The sequence below is a fragment of the Grosmannia clavigera genome (assembly GCF_000143105.1).
Source record: "Grosmannia clavigera kw1407 unplaced genomic scaffold GCSC_144, whole genome shotgun sequence".
Classification (NCBI taxonomy): domain Eukaryota; kingdom Fungi; phylum Ascomycota; class Sordariomycetes; order Ophiostomatales; family Ophiostomataceae; genus Leptographium; species Leptographium clavigerum.
In genome coordinates, this window is record NW_014040797.1 from 558,543 (window position 1) to 582,728 (window position 24,186).

A 24,186-nucleotide genomic window follows, 5' to 3' on the forward strand; every position below is an offset into this window, starting at 1 on the left:
ACGGTCTATGCGTAGTCTTGGCCCTGTCACCATTCTCTCCCTGACTGCCCTCTTCCTCTTTCTCACCCCTTCTCCTCAGCCCTACTTCTTGCTTCGCTTCGCCCGATGCCCGCCAGCACTGTCAGCCTGGGCCATGCGCTTCTTGCCCTCGCGACTCCAGAACTCCTTGGTCTCGCGCTTCTCGCGGGCAGCCCGCTTCTCGGCCGCGTCGGCCAGCTGGCGACGATGTTCCGCTCGGTTGGCTTCCTTCTTGACGGCTCGCTTGGCCGACACGTCCTTGCGGATGGTCGTCAGCTTCTGCAGCATGTCGCGCACACGGCGCTCCTCGCCGCCGACCACGACCGCCCGCTTCTGCATGTACGTCTTGTGGCCCTGCTTCTTGGTGCGCACAATCTGCTGGCGGAACGGCAGCGAAGCCGCCAGCTGCCGCGGCACCTTGAGCGTGTTAAAGTGGCGCTCCTGCCGCTCGATCTTGCGATACTGGCTGTTGCGCTGCTGTGGCGTGGCAATGCTGAGCGTGCGGCGCAGCTCACCCGTCAGCCGCATCGCCTGCCAGCCGATCAGGTTCGTGACCGGGTTGTAGAACCGCCGCGGCTTCACCGGATACCACGCCCGCAAAAAGACAATGTCGCTCAGCAGGATCTTGTCCTCAAACGTCGCCCGGAACGCGCCTTCCTGCTTGAGCGCGTGCTTGATCTGGCCACGAATGCCCGAGACCGTTTTAATGGCTGCGCCCTCAAACTTGGCAATCTCCAGTGCCGATCCGAACATGCCCTTGATAAAGGCCGTGTTCTTGAAGATCTTGTACGGCGTGCCTGTCAGCTTGAGCTTCTTGACAATCTCCGTCGACTCGTCCACGCTCAGCACCGTGCCCGTCGCCGCGATCCGCAGCCCTTGCTGGTTCACCACCGCGTCTGCCGCAAACGACTTGAAGCACACAAAGCCCGTGTTGGGCGCCACAAACGGCCCGTAAAACTGCGCAAAGCAGTGCATGTGTTCTGGCGTGTACTTGAGCATCCGGTTGCGCGTCCGCGAGTCCGAGATGCTGTACACCGGCATCGACTGGAAGCGTCGCCATCCGAGCGAGAAGATCAGCGGGTCATTCGTCTTGAGAATCCGTTTGTGCCATCGGTGCCGTTTAATCCGCACCTGCACAAACCCGAACCGTTCCTCAGTCGCTGTCAGTCCTCCCACAATCAGCGGCATCCGTGAAGTGAACAGCCGCACCATCTCTGCTGGCACCCCTTCCACCACCATTCGCGCGTATTGTCCCGCTCGCAGTCCTTCCACTGCTACCCGCTGTCGCTCGTCCAGCGTCTCGTACTCTGCTTTGTTGATGTCCAGTTGCTTCTGCATCAGCGACTTCTGCGCGTCGTACCACTCGTCCTCCCCAAATTCATCTGCCGTCGTCCCGGCTTCTTTACGCGTCATCGCCTTGGCATTGTGAACGCCTTCCCGGTCCTCCTCCTCAAATCGCAGCCGCAGCTCCTCTTTCCGTCGTGCGTTCTTCTCTCGCTCGTCTTCAAACTCTGCCTCTTCCGTCTTCTTCGACGACGGCCCGTGCTTCTCGCCCGTCTCCAAATCCTCAAACGCCCCGTCGCCCTCGTCCTCCTCGACAAATCCGCTTCCCTCTTCGTCCTCGTCTGCCTCAACGTCCTCTCCGTCCAACTCCTCGTCTGACGAGCCGTCTCCACCCCGACCTCGTTTCTTAACCACCGTTGCAAACCTGGGCCGCAGCGCCTCCAATGCTTCGCTTGTCCACTGTTGTGCAAGCGCCTCGTAGTCCAGCAGCGGAATCGCCCGGTCTTCCGACTCATCTTCGCCCTCCTTGGTCTGCGTCTTCTTAAAGAACTCGTCCTCTTCGCCCGCCTCACCCTCCCCGACTTTGTCCTCCTTCTTCTCCTCCGACTCCTCTCCTCTCCACCGTTTTACCACCAGGGCTGTTGGGAGCGCGTTGTCGTACATCATCCTTGCCAGCTCCTTTGCTTGGAACGGTCGTTTCCGCTTGTGCAGGCTCATTGCCCGTTCTGCAATGTTGTCCTTCCACCGTACTGCTGCCTCCTCTTCGTCCGAGTCGAAGTCGTCTTCGTCAACCTCGTCTTCCTCCAAATCGTCTTCCTCAATGTCGTCTCCACTCTCGTCTTCTGCCTCCTCGTCGCCCGACAATGACCCCAGGTCAGAATCGCTGTCCGCAAAGGCAAGATCTTCCTTCTTGTCGCCGCCGCGGTCACCGCGATCCCGGAACATCTTGCCGAGTTTCTTCTCATCAAACTCCGTCTCAACGTCGGACCCAGCATCGTCTTCCGGCCCGTTTTCGCCCTCAGACCCGTCGTCTTCTCCAAACGCACCCTCCTCTCCGTCAGATCCACCGTCCACTTCGGCCACCCGCGCTTTGCGTTGCTCCTTCCGCCCATTGTTGTTCTCCAGCACTTCTCGTACCTCCTTGCCCTTCGAAAAGAGCTGCATCCCCCGATCCGTCTCACCGAGAAGCTTTCTTTCGCCCTGGAGTCCCATGATCAGCTCCTCGCCTTCACCGCGCTCGTAGTCCCCGCCGCCGTCCTTGTCGAATGTAAAACCCTTTTCGCGGTAGATGTAGATGGCATCGCCGTCGATTTTGAGACCGCTCCGGTCCGACATCGGTGCATACAGCTTCCGGTCCTTCTCGTCTAGGCGCCGCCGTCCCGTCTTCCCTGTCGCTTTGGCTATCGCCTGCTCCATGGCCGGAGTCGGACATGGATCAGGCAGCGCCTCCATCTTCGAGATCGTGTAGTCGCCGAGTCCGGGAATGTGCACTCGTTGGCCTTGCGCCGCAAAGTTCGTGCCGCGCAGGTAGCCCGAGAACACCACCGACCGATCACACATCTCGTCCTCCTCGATCTTCGTCGGGTGCGTCACATCGCGAAAGCTATCCACCACCGCGTACGGGTGCGAGTTTCTCCAGATCAATGGCCGCGGGCTCTTCATTACCGAAAGGAAGCGCGATAGATTGTGAATCTCGCGGTCTGGATACCGGCCGTTGATCACTCCGGAGAGATAGAACAAATGTGCCCCTTGGTAGAGCTCGTTCCACAGACGATGCTTCAACCTCTTTTTGGCGTCCTTGAGCGCCTGCGGTTTGCGAAAGAGATCGAGGTGCGTGAGGATCCCAAACACGTTTCCAGGCATACCAGTCGCCGCAAGAATGTTGAGAAATTCCATCGTCTCCATTTCGAACCCATAGTTTCCGTCGATCATCAGAAGGACAATGTCGGCAACCTTTGCAATGTCCACCATCGCCTCGAGCTCATTGGGACATTCGAGGAACGTGAGACGTTGCTTCTTCGACGTGACCACCGTGATCGGGCCCTGTGGATCTATAATCGTCTCCTTTGCGTATCTCCGGATGAGAGACCGCAGCAGTGTCGTCTTTCCCACGCCCGGAGGGCCAACAATCGTGACTAGTCGCGGTGGTGGTTCATCGGGAAGTCGGTCAACAAGCGGGACATGAAGTCGCTTCTCTTTGATCTACACGTGAAACATAATCGTAAGCATGTTGCCCCATTGAGGCATTGTCTCCTTGGCTAGAATCACGTACATCATGCGAACGAGCAGCGCTTCGCGCGAGCTTGCCGGGATTTGAGAAAGTAAAAGCCTTTGGGTTCTGCCCTGTAATGAAAGTTGTCAGCTTGAACCCTTATAGTGCCAGTCCGTTTCCGAGTCTGTTGCTTACCGGTATGCTTCTTCTTCTCCTTCGGCTTCCTATGCGGTTTGTGTACTTGGTCCTCCATCTTGGCTTGGCGTAGGTGTAATTCCCAACTGACAAGAAGCAAGCAAAATGGCAGAAATTTTGCGACACTGCAGTTCCTTGGATCAATCCGCCTAAGATTTTTTTTTTGGTTATCTTATCGGCATTTCTCGATAAGACCCGCCTGCCTTACACGCCCAGCCAATCAACGTCAGCTTAGGCAGCTACCTCTACCCCTCCACATGAGCTGAACTACACAATACAGTGAAACATACGTCGTAATTCGAAAACACACGCGACAAACAATTGACACGCGTACATGACGTCTCGTCCGCTTGTCCGGTGCCTCCCATATTAGTACTGTTCTTGTATACAACTGCTCCCGGCCGGATCGGCTTGAAGATCTCGAAATGCCCGAAATCGTGGCAAGCCAAACACCACCGATTTTGCACGGCCCTTCGGAAAAGGAGAGGAAATATGACCGACAGCTCCGTCTTTGGGCAGCGAGCGGCCAAGAAGCGCTTGAGGCGGCCAACATCCTGGTTGTGAACTCGGGCTGTGGTACTGTTGCTACGGAGACACTCAAGAACCTTATCCTTCCTGGTAGGCTGCGCAGTTCCCGGTTTGTTCTGTTGTTGCTTCGAAGCGGGCTAACGTCTCTTTCAAAGGCATCGGAAAGTTCACAATCTTCGATAAAGCTACAGTCCAGGAAGAGGATCTTGGGGTCAACTTTTTCCTAGAAGAAGCTAGCCTTGGAAAGTCAAGAGCCCAATGCTGCACAGAGCTCCTTCTCGAGCTCAACCCCGAAGTACAGGGCGACTGGTACCCCAAGCCAGAGGTGTGTGTGCTCTAGTTGAGCTCTCGGAATGGGAGAGTATGCGAAGAAATCTTTACTGATCAGCTTTAGTCCGCTTCCGATCTTGCGGTGCTACTTGATACATCGCCCACCTACACAATGATTGTGTATACACATCCCATACCCCAGAAAGACCTCACACTCATTGAAGAATACGGGAAACAGCACAAGACTCCACTGCTGGCAGTGCATTCGGCTGGCTTCTACTCATACTTCCGAATTTGCTTGCTCGAGCCTTTCCCGGTCGTCGACACGCACCCGGACGAAACTGCAACAACAGATCTCCGGTTGCTAGCACCCTGGTCCGAGCTGGAAGCTTTTTCACAGGAGCTCGCGGCTAATATCGACACGCTGGATGACCATGCACACGGTCACTTGCCATATATTGTGATCCTGCTGCATTACCTAGAGCGCTGGCGTAAGGCACACGACGGCAAAAATCCGGTCACATACAAAGAGAAGGTTGCTTTTAGGCAAACGGTGGCAGACGGTGCAAGAAAAAACATTCCAGAGGGGGCAGAGGAGAACTTTGAGGAAGCAGTCAGCGCCGTTCTCAGGAACGTAGAGAAGCCGACCATCCCATCAAGTGTTCGAGAAGTATTCGCACACGATCTACAAGACTCAGTAAACCTCTCCTCCCTCTCTTCTCTTTTCGTAGCTCCAGTTCAGTGTTCTGACTTGTCATCCATTCAGGAACTCCGTTCAGGATTCTGGGCTATTGCCCGTGCAGTCAAACAGTTCTACGAGAAGCATGGCGCCTTGCCACTGCCCGGAAAGGTCCCCGATATGAAGGCCCAGTCCAAAGTGTACATCCAGCTTCAGACGATTTACAAAAACAAGGCCCGGAAAGACGCAGCCGAGGTACTTGCCACTGTACGAGAGCTTCCAGGTGGCAAAAATGTCGACCCTGCAGAGGTCGAGCTGTTCTGCAAGAACGCCGCCTTTATCAAGCTTATCAATGCGACAGAGACAAGTGCAGATCGCTTGTCCAAGGTTACCGGTACGTTCTAGGTGCCGCCGCCCCCATTTCTTCAAGATCAAATAACTTATGCCTTTGCTTCGCTACAGAGGAGGAGTTTGCCAAGGATGAGAATGCTGAGATCCTAATGGCTCCTCTGTCGTTGGCACCAATTTATCTAGCACTTTATGCTACGGCACACGCGCCTGAGGCGACGTCCGATGAAATATTGAAGAGCATTGATCAACTTGTACCAAAGGCTAGCCAGAATGAACGGGTCGTCATGGTTGCGGAGGAATTAGCCCGCGCCAAGGGTGGCGAGCTCCACAACATATCAGCCCTGACAGGTGGTATGGTGGCACAGGAGATCATCAAAATCATAACGAGGCAGTACATCCCTATCGACAACACCTGCATTTTCGACGGTATCAGCAGCCGATGCCAAATACTTCGTCTATAAAGAAAAACAAGAGAGCATAAAGAAAAAGAGGACTGCCTCGACTGAATAGAACAGAACACAGAAATCAAGGTAGAAGCGACTGTCAGGGGCTATATTGGAAATGCAACAAAGCCAAACAGCAGACGAATGGTCAATGAAGGTGATCAGTAACCCCTTGGGCATCTCGTATAGCCGGGACGCCGCCTGGTTCCTCTACCAGAGCCGCCGGGTGTCTATCGCAATAGCTTCTAGTAGCAGACTGTCACCAAGTATCTTGACGAAACCAAATATATGACTACTAGACGGAAGTTTGCACACCTAACTCTCAAAGCTGCCACAGCTTACCAATAAGCAACCCTCTCGGATTTCCATTTCTCTATTTGAAAGGAGCTGGGGGTGGCATTGCCGCCCTATGAAAGCTGTCGACTATAAGTGGCAATGGAGCTCATACAATATACCAACTATTGTCAAAGTTCTGTCTCTTGAAATGGCGCCATAGTTCATTAGGCGCAGCATCTCACAGTCGGATCTTGCTGCCTTACAACAAGCTGGGAAACTTGGTCGGACGCATGGTCCCCTTGAATAACTGTGGCTCTTGTGCTAAAGCAGCACATACTCGTTGCTTTATTGTTATCATTTATATCTTACACGCTTCTTTCCATCTAGCTTGGCAACCAACCTAAACAGCCCGTTCAGATCCCGAATACAAACTAGACCAGGGGTTAGAACTAGCTGCATATGCAGGAAAGTACTTTTATAAGCATTAGGCACTGGCAAATGTGGAGACCACAGAGCACTGAGGCTCGTAAAAGATCGCCATGACGGCCCACCGCCAGTTTTGGCGTTTTGAGACCGACATCCGCCCTCTGTTGAACTCTGAAGCATCGTGCTATGTGACTTTGATCATACACTTTCACACCTACCCAGGCATGATAATATTGACATATTGGGAACTGATGTCATATCCGTCTATGTCTCGCTCTACATTTCAAATACGGTTTATATAATACCGCCACCACAGCATCCGGTGGCGTCTATAAGCTTGAACAAAAGCGATATCTCTTAGTTCTGTCCCCAAACGTCTATGATTGTATTCGAGCTATCTTTTGGCTCTGAAATATGATAATCCTCGAGGTACTCATATAGTAGAAAACACTCCTATGCACAACATTCCGTGATTGCCTCTGTCTTTGATGGGCTTTCGGACAAAGCATCAAGCGAATGTGATTAGGGAATTGTGAACAGATGACTACCCTGAACAACATATGTTCATATCAACAATTTCAGCATGCCAACATCATCTGAGACGCAAGCGCAAGAAGGGGACGATGACATGATTGTCGATAGCGTGCATTTTATTTGCTCGTAGTCGTTTTCGTTGTCGTTCTCGCTACCGAGCCCACCATCTATAGTAGGAGGACCTGATCGATCTAGTCAGTCAATTGTATACAATCTGGCCTCGCATTCACTAATGTGACCTATCGAAGCTAGCGAATCTGCACCAGGTAGTGTTGCCATTTTGGAGTATTGGGCCCTTCTTCACCATGGCGGAGGCTAGACTTCCCGCAGAGGAAGGTCCTCTTATTAGCGGCTGATTACTAGGTCGTCCCTTCCTAATCGTAGATATTGCGTCACTTACTGCCATAGCGGGTTTGATGGGGCACGAATCACACATTTTCCAGACAGCCTTGTTCGTCGTAATCAAACAGTCTCGTGTTGACACAAATACTTTACATCTGACAAAAATTTCCGGTCCAACTCCCAAGCCTAAGTTGTGAACTACAGATGTTATCAAGGCCTCAAGTGCAACACCGTCGTTTATACGTTATAAGCCTATTAAGGACTCTCTAGAATCCTTATTCTCCAAACCTATAGAACACTGCCAACCACGCAGTAGCTCAAATACAACGTCTGAGCAATATAATGCAAACAAAGGCACAGCATCAAGCCGTCTCTTGCACAACCGAACGCAACCAAGAATCAGTACGACAAGAGGCAACCATATTGCAAGCCTGTGTTAGACCTGCGCAACCGCCTTCCTTGCATTAAACAGCTACAGGGAGTTAATTGATCATCACTCTAATTACTGTACATGACAATAACGGAATGTCCACTACGGAAACAATTTCTATCGGCTCTTCGGTTTGCGAAAGGCCAACCATATTCCTAAATTCGAAAGCTGTCGTAAATTCGAATACAGGCGCCCGCACGGCGACGACGTGCATGTCTACCCCCCAAAGCACACCAGAAGCTCTATCGAAAGATCTAGCTGGTGCCCGATCTGGCTCATGTCTGTCACCATGGCGATTTTGGATCCTCAGCATAGGGTATGAAATGGCTGATGATTTTCGCTTATCCCTAACCGCCTGTCTGTGTTTTCCTTTATCGACTAATACACGCAGAATATGTCTGGGACTCTTCTTAGCCATGCTTGACTCCTCTATCGTTGCCACCAGCCTTCTGACCATCGGGGAAGAACTGGGTTATGTGAAACTTCTCAATTGGGTTGCTCTGGCATACACGCTGGCGTACCTAGGATGTGCAGTTATCTTTGCACGCTCTTCTGACGTGATCGGCCGCCGCAATGCGTATCTGGTCGCCTTTGTCATTTTTCTCGCCTTCTCTCTCGGCAGCGGATTCTCTCGAACGATGTACCAGCTCATCACCTTCCGCACTCTCCAGGGTATCGGCGGGTCTGGGCTGTATTCGCTGTCCATGACTATCTGGCCTGAAGTTGCACCTTCACATCTGCAGCAGCACATTGCCAGCTTAGCAGGAGTCGTCATCGCTGTGGCGGGCGTGCTGGGCCCTGTCCTTGGCGGAATACTTACACACTATGCGTCATGGAGGTGGATCTTCTGGAGCAAGCAAGTCAACTGTCTCCCACTTTCTGGCCTGTCGCCCGCTGACCTGTTTACAGCGGTCCTATTGCAGCTGTCGCCATCGTTGTCTTTCTTTTGTCATGGCCCAAAGCAGAAACTTTGCCACCGGTCCAGCTTCGCCCATGGAGAGAGCTTGATTTCGTCGGCTCATTTTTGCTCATTGCCGCTGCTGTGCTCGTTACATATGCATTTCAGAACTCCAGTGCAGACGGTTTGCATTGGGGACATGCCCTTTTCTTGGCGCCGCTCATCACGGGAGTCTTTTGCTGGGTAGCGCTTTTCGTCTGGGAGTGGAGCATCGAGAGGCGGAGAGCACACATATTGGCTGCGTTTCCTATGAAGCTCATTCGGAATCGCGTTTATTTATCGGCTCTGATTCACACCATGTTCACTGGATTTCCCTTCTTCACTGTCGTCTATGTTTTCCCCCTGCGTCTTCAAGTTGTCAATGGTAAGAGTGCCCTCATTGCCGGCGTCATGTTACTGCCCATGCTAGGAGGTGTTTCGATTGGCAGCTATGTGTCTGGTGCTATTAACGCGCGATCAAACCGAGTGTTTGAGATCTTGGTGGTCTCCAGCTGCCTTTTGACTCTCGGCTGTGGCTTGGAGACCACCCTCTCTGCTTCGGTCTCTCTCCCAGCCAAGGCGCTTGGGTTCCTGCCCTTTATTGGGCTCGGCGTCGGACTTGCAGCGGCAGCATCAACCATCGTGGCCAGTTCCGAGGCGCCGGAAGGCGAGCATGCTCCCTCACAGGGAATTTTAGCCCAGATCCGTGTTTTTGGTGGCAGCATTGGCATCGCCGCATCTTCAGCCGTGCTCGCCGCGCAGGAGGTGAAAAGGGTGGACTCCATGCGATTCACGAGTGCAGGAGCTCCAATATCAACACAGGACTCCCCGGAGGCAGTCTTGATTCGCGAGATCTATTCAGATGCATTCAGAGGAGACATGCGCGTTTGCATAGTCATATCGGCAGTCAGTATCGTTGCCGCCTGTGGCACCTACCGACGAAATCGGAAACCAATATTCTCTTCAAGCCGCTTAGCAGAAGATGGATCGAATGGAGACGAAGAGAAGACAAAGAGTTGTGGAGGATCGGATACAGAAAGATCACAGCAAGGCTCGGACGAAGCTGCCTCGGATACACAAGTTACGCAGCTTTCTAAGTCGGAAGACAAGCAAGAGGACAAAGAGATCGGCTCAGCCGAGCAACCAGAGTTGGCCAAACACAGCGAGCATTCGGATCAAGCCGCCCTAAACAGAGAGGCTAGGGAAAACAGTTCGGCACGTGCTAGTGGACACTCTGGAGCAATTGTGAAATGACGTTATTTCAACCGGAAGTGAGGAATCTGGGCCTGACCCACCGTGGTATAATCCTGTACTATATTTTCACACTTACTTGTGGTAAAATAAACGATAGCCTTTTCTGGGCCATCCCGAGAAGTTTGCATGTCGGAAAGGAAGTATTTTGTGCGAGTAGTACAGATGTAAGGGCAATGGACAGAGCAGATACTCGAAAGAAGCAGATTTGCAGATAAACGAAGCGTTGCCTAATGCCATACAGTGACAGGCCGGTGCTGTGTCTCCGTAGATTGCCGGAGCGCCGCTCATCGGCCCCACTAAAGCTGCTCCCGGTAGTAGCCATTGCCACCAAGCTATCGCTGCGGGGTTGCGCGACCAGGCTCGCTCCTGCCCTCTTTTGTTCTGCTAATAAGAGCTTTTCTACTTGTTTTTGCCTGCTTCTCCCCGACTCAGAGTTTGCTTCGTATTCTTCCTGTCGACATTGTGGCATATGTTGTCGTCTGCCGCTGTCCGAACTGCCTCACGCTTCTGTCCGTCCGCCGTCCGTGTCATTCCGGCTCTAGTTCTGCACCCGGTTCCGTTTCGCAGCTGTTTTTTATTTCCAAGACGCAAGGTTCCGTCCACCAGGTCGATTCAGCCGTTCCACGCGTCGTTTTCCGTCCGCAGCAATACGATTAGAGCCATGTCTTCCTCTGCGGGCCGCCGCCTGGTCGGCAAGACCGTTGTCATCACCGGGGCATCCTCCGGCATCGGCCGGAGTACGGCCTTTGAGTTTGCGCGCACGGCCGCTTCTGCACCCAGCGGCAGCGGGATCCTGCGGCTGATTTTGACGGCGCGCCGCATTGACACGCTGAAGCAAATCGCCGAGGACCTCGTCAAGGAGGTCGGTGCCGACAAGGTCAAGGTGCTGCCGGTGCAGCTGGACGTGAGCAAGCCGGAGGAGGTCAGCGCGTTTGTGGGCAAGCTGCCAGAGGAGTGGCGCGACATTCACATTCTCGTGAACAATGCGTGAGTTTGTCCTTGTTGTCTCGTCTTTCGTCTCGAGCTGACTTAGTGCAGCGGCCTCGTCAAGGGCGTCGCCCGTGCGCCGGAGATTGCCGAGGCCGACGTCAACATCATGTTTGCGACCAACGTGACCGGCCTCATCAACGTGACGCAGGCGATCCTGCCGATCTTCCTCAAGCGGGCCGACGGCGGCTCTGGCGACATTATCAACATTGGCAGTATTGCGGGCATCGAGCCATATGCGGGCGGCGGGATCTACTGCGCCACCAAGGCAGCCGTTCGCAGCTTTTCGGAAAGCCTGCGCAAGGAGCTCATTCACACGCAGATCCGGGTGATCGAGGTCGATCCCGGCCAGGTCGAGACGGAGTTCTCGGTGGTGCGCTTCTACGGCGACAAGTCCAAGGCCGATGCCGTCTATGCGTATGGCTTTTTCATTATCTCCTTTTTCTTCCTCCTTTTTCCAAAGAATGCTGCTAACTCCTCTTAGCGGCTACACCCCTCTGACGCCCGAAGACATTGCGGAGATCGTTGTGTTTACAGTCACACGGCCCCAGAACGTGGTCGTTGCCAACACACTGGTCTTCCCTCAGCACCAGGTGAGATTCCATTCCCTCCCACTCTACGAGTGCCCTGTCTAACCCCCTACAGGCCGGCGCCGGTACCCTGCACAAGAAGTCGGCATAGAGAAATATATACATAGTAGAATGTGGCGTCGAGAAATATATGTTCTCCAATACAATGAAATGAGTCACGGCTGTGACATTCTTGCAAACAGGGTTTCTAGGAATGTGCAATCTCGGCTCTCCGCTCTGGATCCCAGCAATAGCCAATCGGTCAGTACGGCACCCAGGGAAAGCCGTGCAGGCCAGGGGCCAGTAGCAACAACGGTGCGCGACTTGTCAACACGGTAACGCTGACCAGTCCAATGCAGTCTAGCGGCTTTGCGCAGAGGTATACACGTGACAGCATCGTACGGCTGATAGCCGGTTTGGGCCTAGCAGGAAAGATTGCACACCGACTCCAGCCCCTCTGGTGTGGCTTGCCCTAGACGGCAAAATTTTATTATCAAATAAGGCCGGGGCTTATCGATGTGGCGGGGAAGCGGCAGAATTTTTGGTTTCTGCCCTCCTTATTTTCTCAATTGTTGTTTTTTTCCCATTTCATCACCGCCCATCACGACGACCGACCAGGACACACTCGTCCTCCTCACCGCCACCACCAAACAGCCTAGTAGAAAAAGCCGGGTCCGCGCAGAGTGGCCAACATCACGATGGGACGGAAACCGAACCCCATTATCCTACAGTTTTTCGAGCGCGGACCGCGTCTCGCGGACAACAGCAACCGCTATCCACACCGATGCAAAGCATGCGGCGAGTCGTTTCCCAAGGGCCGGGCGGAGTCGCTGATGACGCACATTTCGAAGAAATGCCCGGCCATCAGCGAGGCAGACCGAATCAACGCGTGTCTGTCGCTCAACGGGCTCAGCCACCACATTGCAGCAGCGGCAGCAGCGTCAGCCGGCGGAGGAACAGGGGTCCGCGGGGCTGGACGGATGGCCCACCAGGCCCACCGGCTTGTGGGTGACGGCAGCCATCACGGGCGCGGCAACGGACAGGCGATGAACCACGGCCACGGCCACGGCCACGGGCAGCACATGTTGCCGACGCTAGGGATGTCTGCAGCAGCAGCGGCTTCGTCGCCCTCTTCGACGGTGGATGCAGCTGCGATTCAACGCGACTGGACGGCACTCGAGACGCTGGCGGAGGTGTCACGCCAGATCGACCTAAGCGAGAAGCATGACGACCGCACGCCGGGGTCGTCTGGCAGCTCAGGCGGGCCGGGCGGCGGCGAGGGAGCAGCGAAGAACGAAGGCGGCAACGGCGGCGGCAGCAATATGAACGCGTCGGGGACGACGACATCAGGCGGGCTGATCGCAGTGGCGCCGTCGGCGTTTGAGACGCTCGAGCACCTCGGCCAGGACGTGTCATCGTTGTTTAAGACGGAGCAGAACGGTACGGCAGGCGAGAGAGAGGCGAAGAGACGGAAATACGCAGTCTCAGAGGCAGAGAGTCATGCTGACGCACGCTTTGGGCTGTACGCAGACGACCCGGACGCGATCACGATTGAGCAGCTGAAGCGGCTCGAGGCGGCGAACTTGTCGATGGCAGCGGCAGCTGCGGCGCAGCTGAACCCTTCGCTGCTGGACCCACAACTACGATCGGAAGAGGCGATGGGGCCCAACGCGACACGACTGCAGCAGCAGACGACGACGCCCGAAGCGAGGGTGACCTGGTGACGGCAGCGGTGACAGAGGCGATGGCGACGACGACGGCAGCGACAGTGGCAGCGATGACGGCAGCGATGACGGCAACGGCCGGAGGGGGAGCAACAGCAGGACCGTCGGGCGAGGAGAACACGGGAGTGGAGACGGCGGTGATGACGGACGAGCCGATGACGACGGTGCCGATGACAGCAGTAGGACTGCTGCCAACGGTGGACGCAGCAACAGCATCGAGCCAGCCATGGGGCGAGATCACGTACCTGGCAGAAAACATCTTGCCCGTGTTCCCGTCGTCGGAGATGTCGGCGAGTCCGGGCGACCCGAGCCGGATCAGCTTCCACCTGAACAACCCGAACGAGGCGCGGCCACGACAGGCACGGGCACGGTTCAACACGACGCGGCGGAAGGAGGTGCAGGAGGTGCGACGGATCGGGGCGTGCATCCGGTGCCGGATCCTGCGCAAGACGTGTTCCAAGGGCAGCCCATGCGATCAGTGCCGCAAAGTGCTGTCGCCACGGGTGTGGCGGTCGGGCTGCGTGCGGACCAAGTTCACGGAGCAGCTGGATATCTTCTGCGCGGGCGTGCAGGTGGTGCTGGCACAACACCGGGCCAACCAGCTGCGCGACACAGTCAGCGTGGTCAGCCGCGGACTGCTGATCGAGGCCACGCACTTTCCCGAGAACCCGGCGGTGGCGGTGACGCTGGAGGTGCTGCAGAGCAGCGGTCTGCTCGACACGGGCGCCGCAGCGGCGGCAGCAGCAGCGACGGCAGCAGCAGCAGCGGCGGCAGCAACGACAGCAACGGCAGCAACGGCAGCAACGGCAGCAGCAGCAGCAGCAGCAGCAGTGGCAGCGGCAGTGGAACGGGCAGGCAGCAGCAGTAGCAGCAGCGAGGGTGGCATGGTGGAGGTGGCGATGAAGGTGGAAGGGAGCAGCAATAACGACACGGGCACGACAGCAACGCCAGGAGACAGCAGCGCGACGGGCGAAGAGAACAACAACAACAACAGCGGCAGCAACAGCACGGCAGCAACAGCAACAGTAGCGGCGCCGCTGCATCTCTGGAAGGACGGGGAGATTGTGATGGTGGACACAGGGCGGGACGACGTGCCGCTCAAGATGGAGTACTACATGCGCAACGTGCTGCCGGAGTTTATCCGGCGGGAACCGTCGCTGTTTGTGCGGACGCTGCTGGAGACGTCGATGGCGCTGGCGCAGGAGACGAACAGCGTGCTGCTGCGCAAGGCGATTGAGCTGTGGGGATTGGTGGAGATTCTAGACCGTGAACGGCAGTGGCAGATTCGGGTGAAGCCGGCAGCTGAAGGTGGTGTTGGTGTTGGTGTTGAGGCGCCGCGGCAGATCAAGGCGGAGACGGACCAGGAGACGTACACGACGCTCTGTCTGCAGCTGACGGCCGGGGCCGAGCGCAAGGCGGCAGCGATCAGCCACAGCCTGCTGACGACGATGCAGCGGCTGCTGCAGGACAGCAAGACCAAGATCGACTACAGCATGTACTTTACCACGCTGATCCTGCTCAGCTGCGTCGAAAAGTCCACCTGGGGCTTCAAGGCCTGGGACCAGGAGAGCCTGCGGGCCACCTGGCCGCTCGAGCGCACGCCCCAGGACTTTGCCCAGCAGGGCTACGTCATCGCCGACCTGCTGCGCATGCTGCTGGGCATCCGGCGTGCCCTGCCGCGGACGTCGTGTCGGGCCGAGGATGGCATGCTCGTCACGGACGACGAGGATCCGCTGATGCGCAACTTTTTCGACACGATCAAGCTGAACTGTGAGTTTGCGTTGGTTTTTCATCCGTTTTTGCTTTTCTTCTTTTTCTTTTCTATTTTTTTCTTTTCTTTTCTTTTCTCCCCCACTAACATCCCAGACAACGACGTGGCCACAAAACAAGATCATCCCATCTTCTCGCCCACAGACTCGCGCTCCTTCGAGCTACTGTTCTGCTCGGCTCTGCTCCTGCCGGTGCGGGAGTGATCTTCGGCTCAACTCTCTTCTCACTTCTCGAACCCGAGACTTCTTCAGTAATGATTATGGACGGAACGGAATACCAGCTGACGCGTGCTTTGGACGAACGAGTGCTTGTATGCAAGATATAATGAACGGAAACGGGAAACGGGAAAAGGAGCGGGATGATCGGAGAGGACCTCTCGCCGGACATCTTCAAGTCTTGTATTTCCATCTTCTCGGTAGACATAAAAACGCTCTAGTCACATGACATCAATGACAGCGGAACAAACGCACACCTTCTCGCTGACTAAGTAACCGACGTGTTCGGGCTGCCTCGTCCACTCGTTCCGCCCGAGCCGGAAGCGCCCGCCCGCTTCGGCTTGCGGAAGCAGGCAAACTCGTTCTTGCTGGCCTCGCGCAGCCGCTTCAGGACGCTGCGCATCTCGGGCAGCTCGCTCTGCAGGCGGGCGCGCGCGTCGTTGTCGGTGCGGCCATCCAGCTCCTGGTAGATCAGGCCCTGCAGCTCGCTGGCCCGCTCGGTCGTGTACTGGCTCAGGGCCTGCGCGATGAACTCGACGTCCAGCGTGGCCTGCATCAGGCCCGCCAGATCGTAGCGCACGCCGGCCGCCGTCTGCTGCTTCAGCGCCTCGAGCAGCTCACGTGACGTCTGTTCCAGCAGGTGCGATAATACTTGCTGAGTCAGCGAATCCGCCGTCGTCGACACCTGCGAGTGCACCAGCACCAGCAGCAGCAGCACCTCGTACACGTACGGGCGCGCCTCGCTGGGCTTGGTGCCACCACTGCCACCGCCGCTCTTGCTGTCGAGCACGCCGGCCCGGACGATGCGCCGCAGCGCGTCAACGGACGGCCGCGTGTACGAGAGGAAAAGGCGCGTATCGATCTGGCCGAGGACATCGCGGATCGTCTTGGTCTCGTCCGTCAGCTTGACCGAGAAGGCATTCTCAAACTGGGTGTTGAGGCGCGGCACCACTTCGGACCGCAGGCTCTGCAGGTTGCTGAGGGTGAGGAGCATGCGGACATTCTGTTGATGTGATTAGTCAGCATTAGTCAGCACGGACAGCACGGACAGCAAACACCACTCACCCGGTCTCCGGCATTGAAAGCGCCACTGTCGAGGATGGCAGCAACACGACTGTCGGCGAGCGGCCCGGTAGCGGCAATGGTGGTAGCAGCAGTGACGGCGACATAGCTGGTGCCGGGGCCGTCGCCATCGGTAGTGGTCCAGTCGTCGTCGGCCTTCTTGAGCGGCCGCTCGGCATTCTCAACCATGCCGCTGAGAGCCTTATAGAGGGTGGTGACGTACTGTGCGCGGACCATCTGGAGCAACTTGGCAGATGGGGGCAGGACGATGTCGCCAGCGCCGGGCTTAGCCATGGCCTCGGACACGTACAGGATCTTCTGCATGCCCGAGAGCACAGCGCCCTCAAATGCGGCAAAGGCAGCGGGCATCTTTGTGACGTCGCGGCGATCAGCAGCACGGTGCCAGTCCTCGAGGTACTTGACGTTCTCGGCGTCGCGGTTCCAGGCCGCGCACAAGGCGGTGGCGCAGCGCTCACGCACGGCGCCGACGAGCGTGCGCAGGCGGTCGACGTCGGCGGTGTCGGTGGCGATGCCGTCGCTCTCGATACCAGTGCCGACAGTAGCCATTTCAGTAGCGCCAGCGCCGACGAGAGCCAGCATCTCGGACAGGTAGTGGACGCCGCTGACAGAGTTGGACCACGGCGGCCAAAAGGCAAACTTCTCCCAGGCCTCGCCGTTGTGTGACGGTGGCGGCGGCATGTTCTGCTGCTGCGGCTGATACGGGGCTCCGAAGCGGAGACGCTGCAGCGGGGTGACAGGCGAGGCCGGCACGGACGACGACGGCACGGGCGTGCGTGGTGACGGCGGCACGGGCGAGAAGAGCAGCGACACGTCCTCGGGCGGTGGCCCGGCAAAGAAGCCGTAAACCTGCTCGCGCACGAGATCGACCAGCTCGAGGGCGCCCTTGTGTAGGTCGGCAGCACTGCCCGGCGCCAGGCGATGGTGGTGCAGCGACTCGCCGCGAAAGCCCGTCGGCAGCGACGTCTGGGTGCGGCCGTCGACGAAGCCGGCAACGGTCTGCCAGAACTCGACCACCTCACCCAGGATTCCCTGCGCCGACAGCAGACCGGCTGCAAAGGCCAGCACCTTGTCCCACATCTCGATCACGTCGGGCGCGTCCAGCGACGCAATCTTGGCCTCGATGGTGCCACGGCCAAGCGCCCGCAGATGGGAGGCGATCGCTGCTGGCGACGGCTTCTCAGCCTCGGCTAGACGTCGCCGCATCACCTCAATCTCCACCTTGGCGTGCTCGCATGTCGCCTGGATCTTGCCCTTGAGGTAGTCGTACCGGCTCAGCAGCCAGACCCAGATCGGGTTGTCGTCCACGCCCAGCTCCAGCAGCAGCCCGATCAGCTCCATGTGCTGGTCGCGTGAGCCGCCTTGGCCGCTGCCTCGAACTCCTGCTGTCGAGTAGCCAAAGCTGCCCATATTTCCTCCTCCGCTTCGCGTCGCCACCATCGACGCCACCATCGGCCCGTGCGCCGACGTCAGCTTGCGCCACACGTCACGCTTGTACGCCTGGATCTGCTCCTCGACGTCGTGCCACATCCTCGCTGCCACCACGATCTGCTGCAGCTGTTCGTCCGTCGGCGGCCGTGCCGTCTGGCCCCCTAGCTGCACCGCCAGTGCCCGTGCCTCTTCCGCAAACCGTCGTGCCCGCTGGTACTCTTCCACTAGACTCTCGTGGTCGTTGCGCTTGATGCAGTCCGTGATGGCTGCGCCCGCCTCCACGTAGTCGTGGAACCGCTCCAGCTCGCCCGACACCTTGCGCAGCGTTGCCTCCTTTGCCCGTCCGCCCAGTGCCGGCCCCCATACTTCTTCCGCCTTGGATGACACCTCCACCAGCGGCTGCTTGATCCCCAGCACCCCGTACTCGCTCTCTTTGGTGAGCGCGTTTCGCTTGCGGCTGCTGTCTGCCTCTGGTCCCGTCACAGCTGTCCCGACGCCTGCGCCGCCCGCCAGAGCACTTGCCAGTCCGCCTGCTAGTCCTCCCCCTGCCAGTCCCGCCGCACTCATGCTGCTCCGGAAGCTGTTGCGGCTCGCGTGCCGCGAGTGTGCTCGTGTTCGCGGCGTCGTGGCCGCCTCGGCCGTCGCTGGATCTACCCCCCGGTACTTCATCTCCTTGTACACGTTGTCGATCGTTGCCTTGGCCCGCACAAATCGCTCAAAGTTGGACTCCACCAGCACCTTGAGCGATGCTGACTTCTGGTCGATCGACCGTGACACCGCGTCCAGTCCGGCCACCAGCGTCTCCGTGCTGTCGTCGGTGTGCACCTGTGACAGGAATAGCGCCGGCGAGAAGCTCGTCGATGACAGCAGAAACCGGCTGCGCAGCTGTGCGTCATCCTGGATCGTCATGCTGATGCTGCCTGCCGCACGGCTGCGCTTCAGCATCTCCACCACGCTCTCGCCGCTCCCCAGAGGATCCGGCTCGTCGCGCTGCACCAGGTTCCCCTTCTCCGATCCTGGCACCGTGCTGCTTCGGTTCGTCGCTGTCCGCTCCAGCACCTGGTACCGCGACTTGCGCCGGTTCAGCTTCGCTTGCCGCTGCTTGGCATCCTCGTCATCCGACGCGTCGCTCGCATTGTTCTTCGTCTCTGGCCACTCTTCCGGATACGGCGTCGTGATCTGGTAAAACTCCAGCACCGACCGCTGCAGTTCACTCATGGCGGCGGCGGCAGCGACGGCGGCTTGCACCGCACCGCATCTAGAAATAATCGAATACCTGTCGTTCGTCTGGCCGTGCCGTCGAGTCTCTTGTTGGCCGACTTGTTCACTGTTCACTGAAGCTGCTAGGCTGGACGCCAAATCGTACGGAGTGCTCCATACTATAGAAATATGATTACGTAATCTCCAGCCACCACAGCCACACGGTCGACAGTGCCTCTTTCGGATCCTGCTGCCCTCCGAGCTGTCGCAGCCTCTCGTGCGACGGAGTTACGACGTCGTCCCCACTCCTCTACCTTCTCTGGCCCTCAGTAGCCGACACATGTAAATTTATCGCTCAATTCCTTACATGCAGCCATTCGATCAACATCCTCCGACTTTTACACCATTTTCTCCTCTGTTCCCTCTCCTCCTTACGCGCTCGTCCACCCACCAATTGGTCCGACTACAAGCTCCTCGTCCCGTCTGCCCGTCCCTGTCCAGCCTCGCAATCGGTCTGACGCCTCTGCAGCCCTTTCTTTCTTTTTTTGGCCCTGTTGAATTTCATACCCAAAATGCTGGCCGTCCGAGCTATTGCTGGCCCTGCCAGGCGCCAATGCTTCCGTGCAGCTCCCCGCGCGACTGCCACCATCACTCTGCAGGTACGTGCCGCCCTGTGCATGCGATCGTCCGAGGCCATCTCGGCCCCAAACTGAAGGGGCCTGAGCAGCTGCTCTTGGTGAGCTTTTCACGTGCTGACTTGACCCCTCCCTACCTAGAACCAGAGATTCTACTCCAGCCGCGTTGCTGCCTTCACCGGAAAGAAAGATGCCAGCGTAAGCGATCACTGCACCTCATACTCGCTACAGCTTATCCCGTTCTGTTGTTGGGGCTGCTGCGCTGCTCCGAACACTGCCGCGATCCCGCTGCGGATGTGCCGGCCTATTTCCAAATCTAGGCCGGCTTAAAGGGGAAAAGTCGCGCGCGGACCAGACCCTCGCGGCAGCACTGGCGGTAACCAACAGAGGCGCGTGCAGATTGAAGCTGACCAACTTTTCTGCAGGGCAACTACCCCGTCAGTCTGATCGAGGGCGACGGTATCGGCCCCGAGATCTCCCAGGCCGTGAAGGACATCTTCGCCGCTGCCAAGGCTCCCATCTCCTGGGAGCCGGTCGATGTCACGCCCATTCTTGTCGACGGCAAGACCACCATTCCACCCGCTGCCATTGAGAGCATCAAGCGGAACAAGGTTGCCCTCAAGGGGCCCCTGGCTGTACGTTCAAAACTACGAAGCCGCGGCTCGCCGCCAAGCCGCTATGGAACATGTCTTGCTGACGAACCCCCCTCCTCCCTCCAGACACCCATCGGCAAGGGCCACGTCTCGCTCAACCTGACGCTGCGGAGAACGTTCAACCTGTTTGCGAACTTGCGTCCGTGTCGGTCCGTCGCCGGTTTCAAGACACCCTATGACGGCGTCGACACGGTGCTGATTCGCGAGAACACCGAGGGCGAGTACTCGGGCATCGAGCACATCGTGGTGGATGGCGTGGTGCAGAGCATCAAGCTGATCACGCGCGACGCCAGCGAGCGCGTGCTGCGCTTTGCCTTCCAGCAGGCGCAGGAGATTGGCCGCACAAAGGTGCGCGTCGTGCACAAGGCCACCATCATGAAGCAGAGCGATGGCCTATTCCTAGCTGTGGCCAAGGAGGTCGCCAAGGACTTTCCCGGCATCGAGTTTGACGACGAGCTGCTGGACAACACCTGCCTCAAGATGGTCACCGACCCGACGCCCTACAACGACAAGGTCCTGGTCATGCCCAACCTGTACGGCGACATCCTGTCCGACATGAGCGCCGGCCTGATCGGCGGCCTCGGCCTGACGCCCTCGGGCAACATTGGCGACGAGTGCTCCATCTTCGAGGCTGTCCACGGCTCCGCCCCCGACATTGCCGGCAAGGCCCTGGCCAACCCGACCGCCCTGCTGCTCAGCTCCATGATGCTGCTGCGACACATGAGCCTGGGCGACTACGCCGACCGGATCGAGAAGGCCGCCTTTGCCACGCTGGCCGAGGGCAAGGCACTGACTGGCGACTTGGGTGGCAAGGCCAAGACCCACGAGTACACTGCCGCCATTATTGAGAAGCTGTAGAGGACCGGATCCTACCGGGCGAGAGGGACGGACAGAGACAGAAGAGCACCGCTTTACGACGATAAGATTCTCCGGATTTTGGTGTCTTTGTTGCACGCACTAGATTTGCTTCCTATCTATTATGCAGAAAAAAAACATGAAAAACATGAAAAGTAATCATTTGGAAGCGGGAGATGACTATAGATGGCAGTAGCACCGCAGTAAATGCTGCAGTATGACTGGACTAGCGCCTTCTGCTGGCCACTCCATTAATAACCGCCCTTCGGCAGCGATTTGCCTGCGGGCCCCACGCCCTGACATCTCTTGTAAGTCTTTCTTCTCCAGGCTCTTTCCCTTAAGACTTGACTGTGTGCCCTCTCTCTTTTCTCTTTCTCTATTCTTTCTGTTTTCTTCCCCCAAACTCTCCCGCCAATTTTTGGATTGACAGCCTCGCTCACTCTGCTGCCTTGTCTCCTCTGCCATCCAAGGTCTCAATTCGCTTTTTACTTTACTCTTCTTCTCCTCTCGCTCTTTTGCCCCAACTTCTCCCTTCTTGTTTTCTGCCGTCCTCCCTCCTCCTCGACAGCTCGGCTTGCGGCGCATTATGCCTCTACCGCTAGCTGCCCAAGGTAAGCGCTTCCACAGTGACGTCTGCCCGCCTATGTGCATATCCCCTCTAGCCCGCCCCACCAGCCAAGCGCCCGCAACGCTGGCCCACCCTGAAACCTGGTGAAGGGTGGATAGGTGCATCAGCCCCGCCCATCAAGCCATTCTCCGTAATCTTTCTGCCTGCGGCTCTGTGGCAAAGGATTGCGTAGGTTGGGCAAGAGGCCTCTGAGTGCCTGGACTTACCGCCAACCTGCTTCGCCATCCCATTCCATCCTCTCCTTTCACGTTTACTCCTCTCTATCATACTGCATATTCACGTTCTCCGCTCTCTCTCTCTTGCACAGCCGGAGCACAGGAAGACGTCCGCTCATTCGAACCCCTCAACCGATTCCCCCCTCCTCTTGAGATGCCTCCTATTCACCCTGTTGCCGTTACAGCTGGCGTTATCGCCTTGTCCGTGGCTGTGGCCACGGCCATCGCCATTTATGAGTCGCCGGAAGTGCGCCGCCGGGCCGACGAGCTCCGTCGCCGTATCGCCATTGCACTCCAGTCGCTCAGCGACAACATTGCCCCCAACGACCACGCCCGGCCGGAACGCGAACCCATGTTCAACCGGCCGGAGGATGCGGAAGGTTTCATGATGTCATCACACGGAGCCGGCGGCGACCCGAACGACGTGGTGGCCGACGAGGCCAGCAGGCGCCGCCAACGCGAGGAGATCCTGTACTGGAATCGACAGCACCTAGAGCGACAGCGACAGCTGGAGGAGCAGGAGAAGCGCGAGGCCATCGCGGCCGTCGAGAAGGCGACGCGGACGGCAGCGGAAGCGGCCGGGATTGACCCGTCGGCGCTGCCGCTGACGTCGTTCGACCAGCTGCTCCGACCGGACGGCCAGGCCGAGAGAGGCACATTTGTGGTCAACACGGGTGCTGACTATGGCTACGACAACAACGGAACCGACGACCCGCTCAACGGCAGCATGGTCCGGCGACGCCGAGCCGAAGGCGTCCGCGGCCTCAACGCGTCTGTGTACACGAACCCGTTTAGCGACGAGTACGGCATCGAGCTGGACGAGCAGCACGACGCCACGCCCCAGCAGCACTCGCTCCGCGCATCTCTGCTCTCCCAGGGCGCCTACATCGCGCCCGAGGCCGACGAGCTGCTGTCCGACATCTACAATGCGTCCGAGCGCCCCGAGACCCCAAGACCGACCAACAAGCCGGACGCCGCGGATGCTCCGTCGGCCGAGCTGCTGGAACTTGCCCTGGCTGAGAACGAGTTCTCGACGGCCGGACAGGACCCGCAGACCGACGACGGCGACGCCTACAACTCGATCCAGGCATGGGCCCACACATCGAGCTTTGCAAACGGCTTCTACTCGCCGCTGCCGGTGTCGCCGGTCGCAGCGCCGTCAGAGCCGGACGTGATCAGCGCGGGTGAGCTGACGCCGACGGACTCGCTGTCGGTCGTGGACGCCCCGCTGCACACGTCAGAGAATGGCACGCGGGGTCCGGCCACGACGGCCACGACGGCCACGGCCTCGACTACGGTTGTCGGCGACGCGGCATCCCAGGCAGGCTCGGGCCGGTACTACGACATGGTCAGCGACAGCGAGGACGGCGAGAGCCTAATGACGCCGACCAGCTGGACTGAGGTCGGCAGCGTGGTCAGCGAGAGCGACGCAGGACGGCAGCGGCCGGTTTGAAGGAACGGCTATGCGGTGCATGTAGCTCATAGTCTTGCCATGTTTTTTATCTTTTTGTCTCTTTTTCTTTTTTCCCTTTTCTTGTTTCTCTCTTTTCATATGTTGGTACAAGCCTTGGAGCTGATTTTTCTGGCGTTGGATGGTAAAGAACAAACAGGGATCGTGCTGTTGCGGGATTTGAAGGGATTCTATCACTTGTATGGGTATCACAATTAGACTCATGGACAGCTGTTTTGACCAGGCGTTGCATCACCAGACGTTCGTTTCATTGTGGTGACAAGAGTCGTCAGCGAAATGGGCCGTCATGGACTCTGATTGGTCGGCCTGGTGCAATTAAACGCATGGCGTGAACGGGCTCCCTCTCTCCCCAAAGTGGCCAGAATTGACCCGACTGCAACGCGTGCTGACTGTCTTATCGGTCGCTCGGGCGGTGGAGAGCTGCTCCGCTGGCGCCGTTATTTTCTCCCAGGCAGCCATATTCTTTCCTCTGCGCCTTCCACTTCTCGTCCACGTTCAATTCCATCAACGGACAAACGGCCCTTTCCAACGGCACCTTCCTCCGGTGGCCAATTTACTGCTCTCCCGCCCGAGG

General features: G+C 57.6%; 8 protein-coding genes across 8 annotated transcripts; 6 read left to right on the plus strand and 2 right to left on the minus strand.

The window, feature by feature from the left end:
- Positions 1-81: 81 nt before the first annotated feature.
- Positions 82-3,767, minus strand: CMQ_2703 (ribosome biogenesis protein; the record flags this gene model as incomplete). The annotated part of the gene is made up of 3 exons (XM_014316781.1): positions 82-3,504; positions 3,575-3,645; positions 3,710-3,767. The coding sequence occupies 3 exons, from the start codon at positions 3,765-3,767 to the stop codon at positions 82-84; spliced, it is 3,552 nt and encodes a 1,183-aa protein (XP_014172256.1).
- Positions 3,768-4,134: 367 nt separating this feature from the next.
- Positions 4,135-5,998, plus strand: CMQ_2979 (ubiquitin-like activating enzyme; the record flags this gene model as incomplete). The annotated part of the gene is made up of 5 exons (XM_014317057.1): positions 4,135-4,327; positions 4,393-4,562; positions 4,710-5,204; positions 5,274-5,580; positions 5,649-5,998. 5 exons carry the CDS (start codon positions 4,135-4,137, stop codon positions 5,996-5,998), a joined length of 1,515 nt encoding a protein of 504 aa, XP_014172532.1.
- A 2,406-nt stretch (positions 5,999-8,404) lies between these two features.
- On the plus strand, positions 8,405-10,179 carry CMQ_2998 (major facilitator superfamily transporter multidrug resistance; the record flags this gene model as incomplete). The annotated part of the gene is made up of 2 exons (XM_014317076.1): positions 8,405-8,826; positions 8,898-10,179. 2 exons carry the CDS (start codon positions 8,405-8,407, stop codon positions 10,177-10,179), a joined length of 1,704 nt encoding a protein of 567 aa, XP_014172551.1.
- Positions 10,180-10,840: 661 nt separating this feature from the next.
- Positions 10,841-11,847, plus strand: CMQ_2850 (short chain dehydrogenase reductase; the record flags this gene model as incomplete). Its single annotated transcript, XM_014316928.1, has 4 exons — positions 10,841-11,166; positions 11,218-11,583; positions 11,651-11,759; positions 11,812-11,847. The coding sequence occupies 4 exons, from the start codon at positions 10,841-10,843 to the stop codon at positions 11,845-11,847; spliced, it is 837 nt and encodes a 278-aa protein (XP_014172403.1).
- A 586-nt stretch (positions 11,848-12,433) lies between these two features.
- On the plus strand, positions 12,434-15,432 carry CMQ_2566 (uncharacterized protein; the record flags this gene model as incomplete). The annotated part of the gene is made up of 4 exons (XM_014316644.1): positions 12,434-13,447; positions 13,684-14,167; positions 14,540-15,229; positions 15,326-15,432. The coding sequence occupies 4 exons, from the start codon at positions 12,434-12,436 to the stop codon at positions 15,430-15,432; spliced, it is 2,295 nt and encodes a 764-aa protein (XP_014172119.1).
- A 280-nt stretch (positions 15,433-15,712) lies between these two features.
- On the minus strand, positions 15,713-19,173 carry CMQ_2794 (exocyst complex component; the record flags this gene model as incomplete). Its single annotated transcript, XM_014316872.1, has 2 exons — positions 15,713-16,447; positions 16,510-19,173. 2 exons carry the CDS (start codon positions 19,171-19,173, stop codon positions 15,713-15,715), a joined length of 3,399 nt encoding a protein of 1,132 aa, XP_014172347.1.
- A 554-nt stretch (positions 19,174-19,727) lies between these two features.
- CMQ_2665 (isocitrate dehydrogenase) lies at positions 19,728-21,301 on the plus strand (the record flags this gene model as incomplete). The annotated part of the gene is made up of 4 exons (XM_014316743.1): positions 19,728-19,814; positions 19,932-19,988; positions 20,216-20,425; positions 20,510-21,301. 4 exons carry the CDS (start codon positions 19,728-19,730, stop codon positions 21,299-21,301), a joined length of 1,146 nt encoding a protein of 381 aa, XP_014172218.1.
- Positions 21,302-21,884: 583 nt separating this feature from the next.
- Positions 21,885-23,594, plus strand: CMQ_3128 (uncharacterized protein; the record flags this gene model as incomplete). The annotated part of the gene is made up of 2 exons (XM_014317206.1): positions 21,885-21,909; positions 22,234-23,594. 2 exons carry the CDS (start codon positions 21,885-21,887, stop codon positions 23,592-23,594), a joined length of 1,386 nt encoding a protein of 461 aa, XP_014172681.1.
- Between the last annotated feature and the right edge of the window lie 592 nt (positions 23,595-24,186).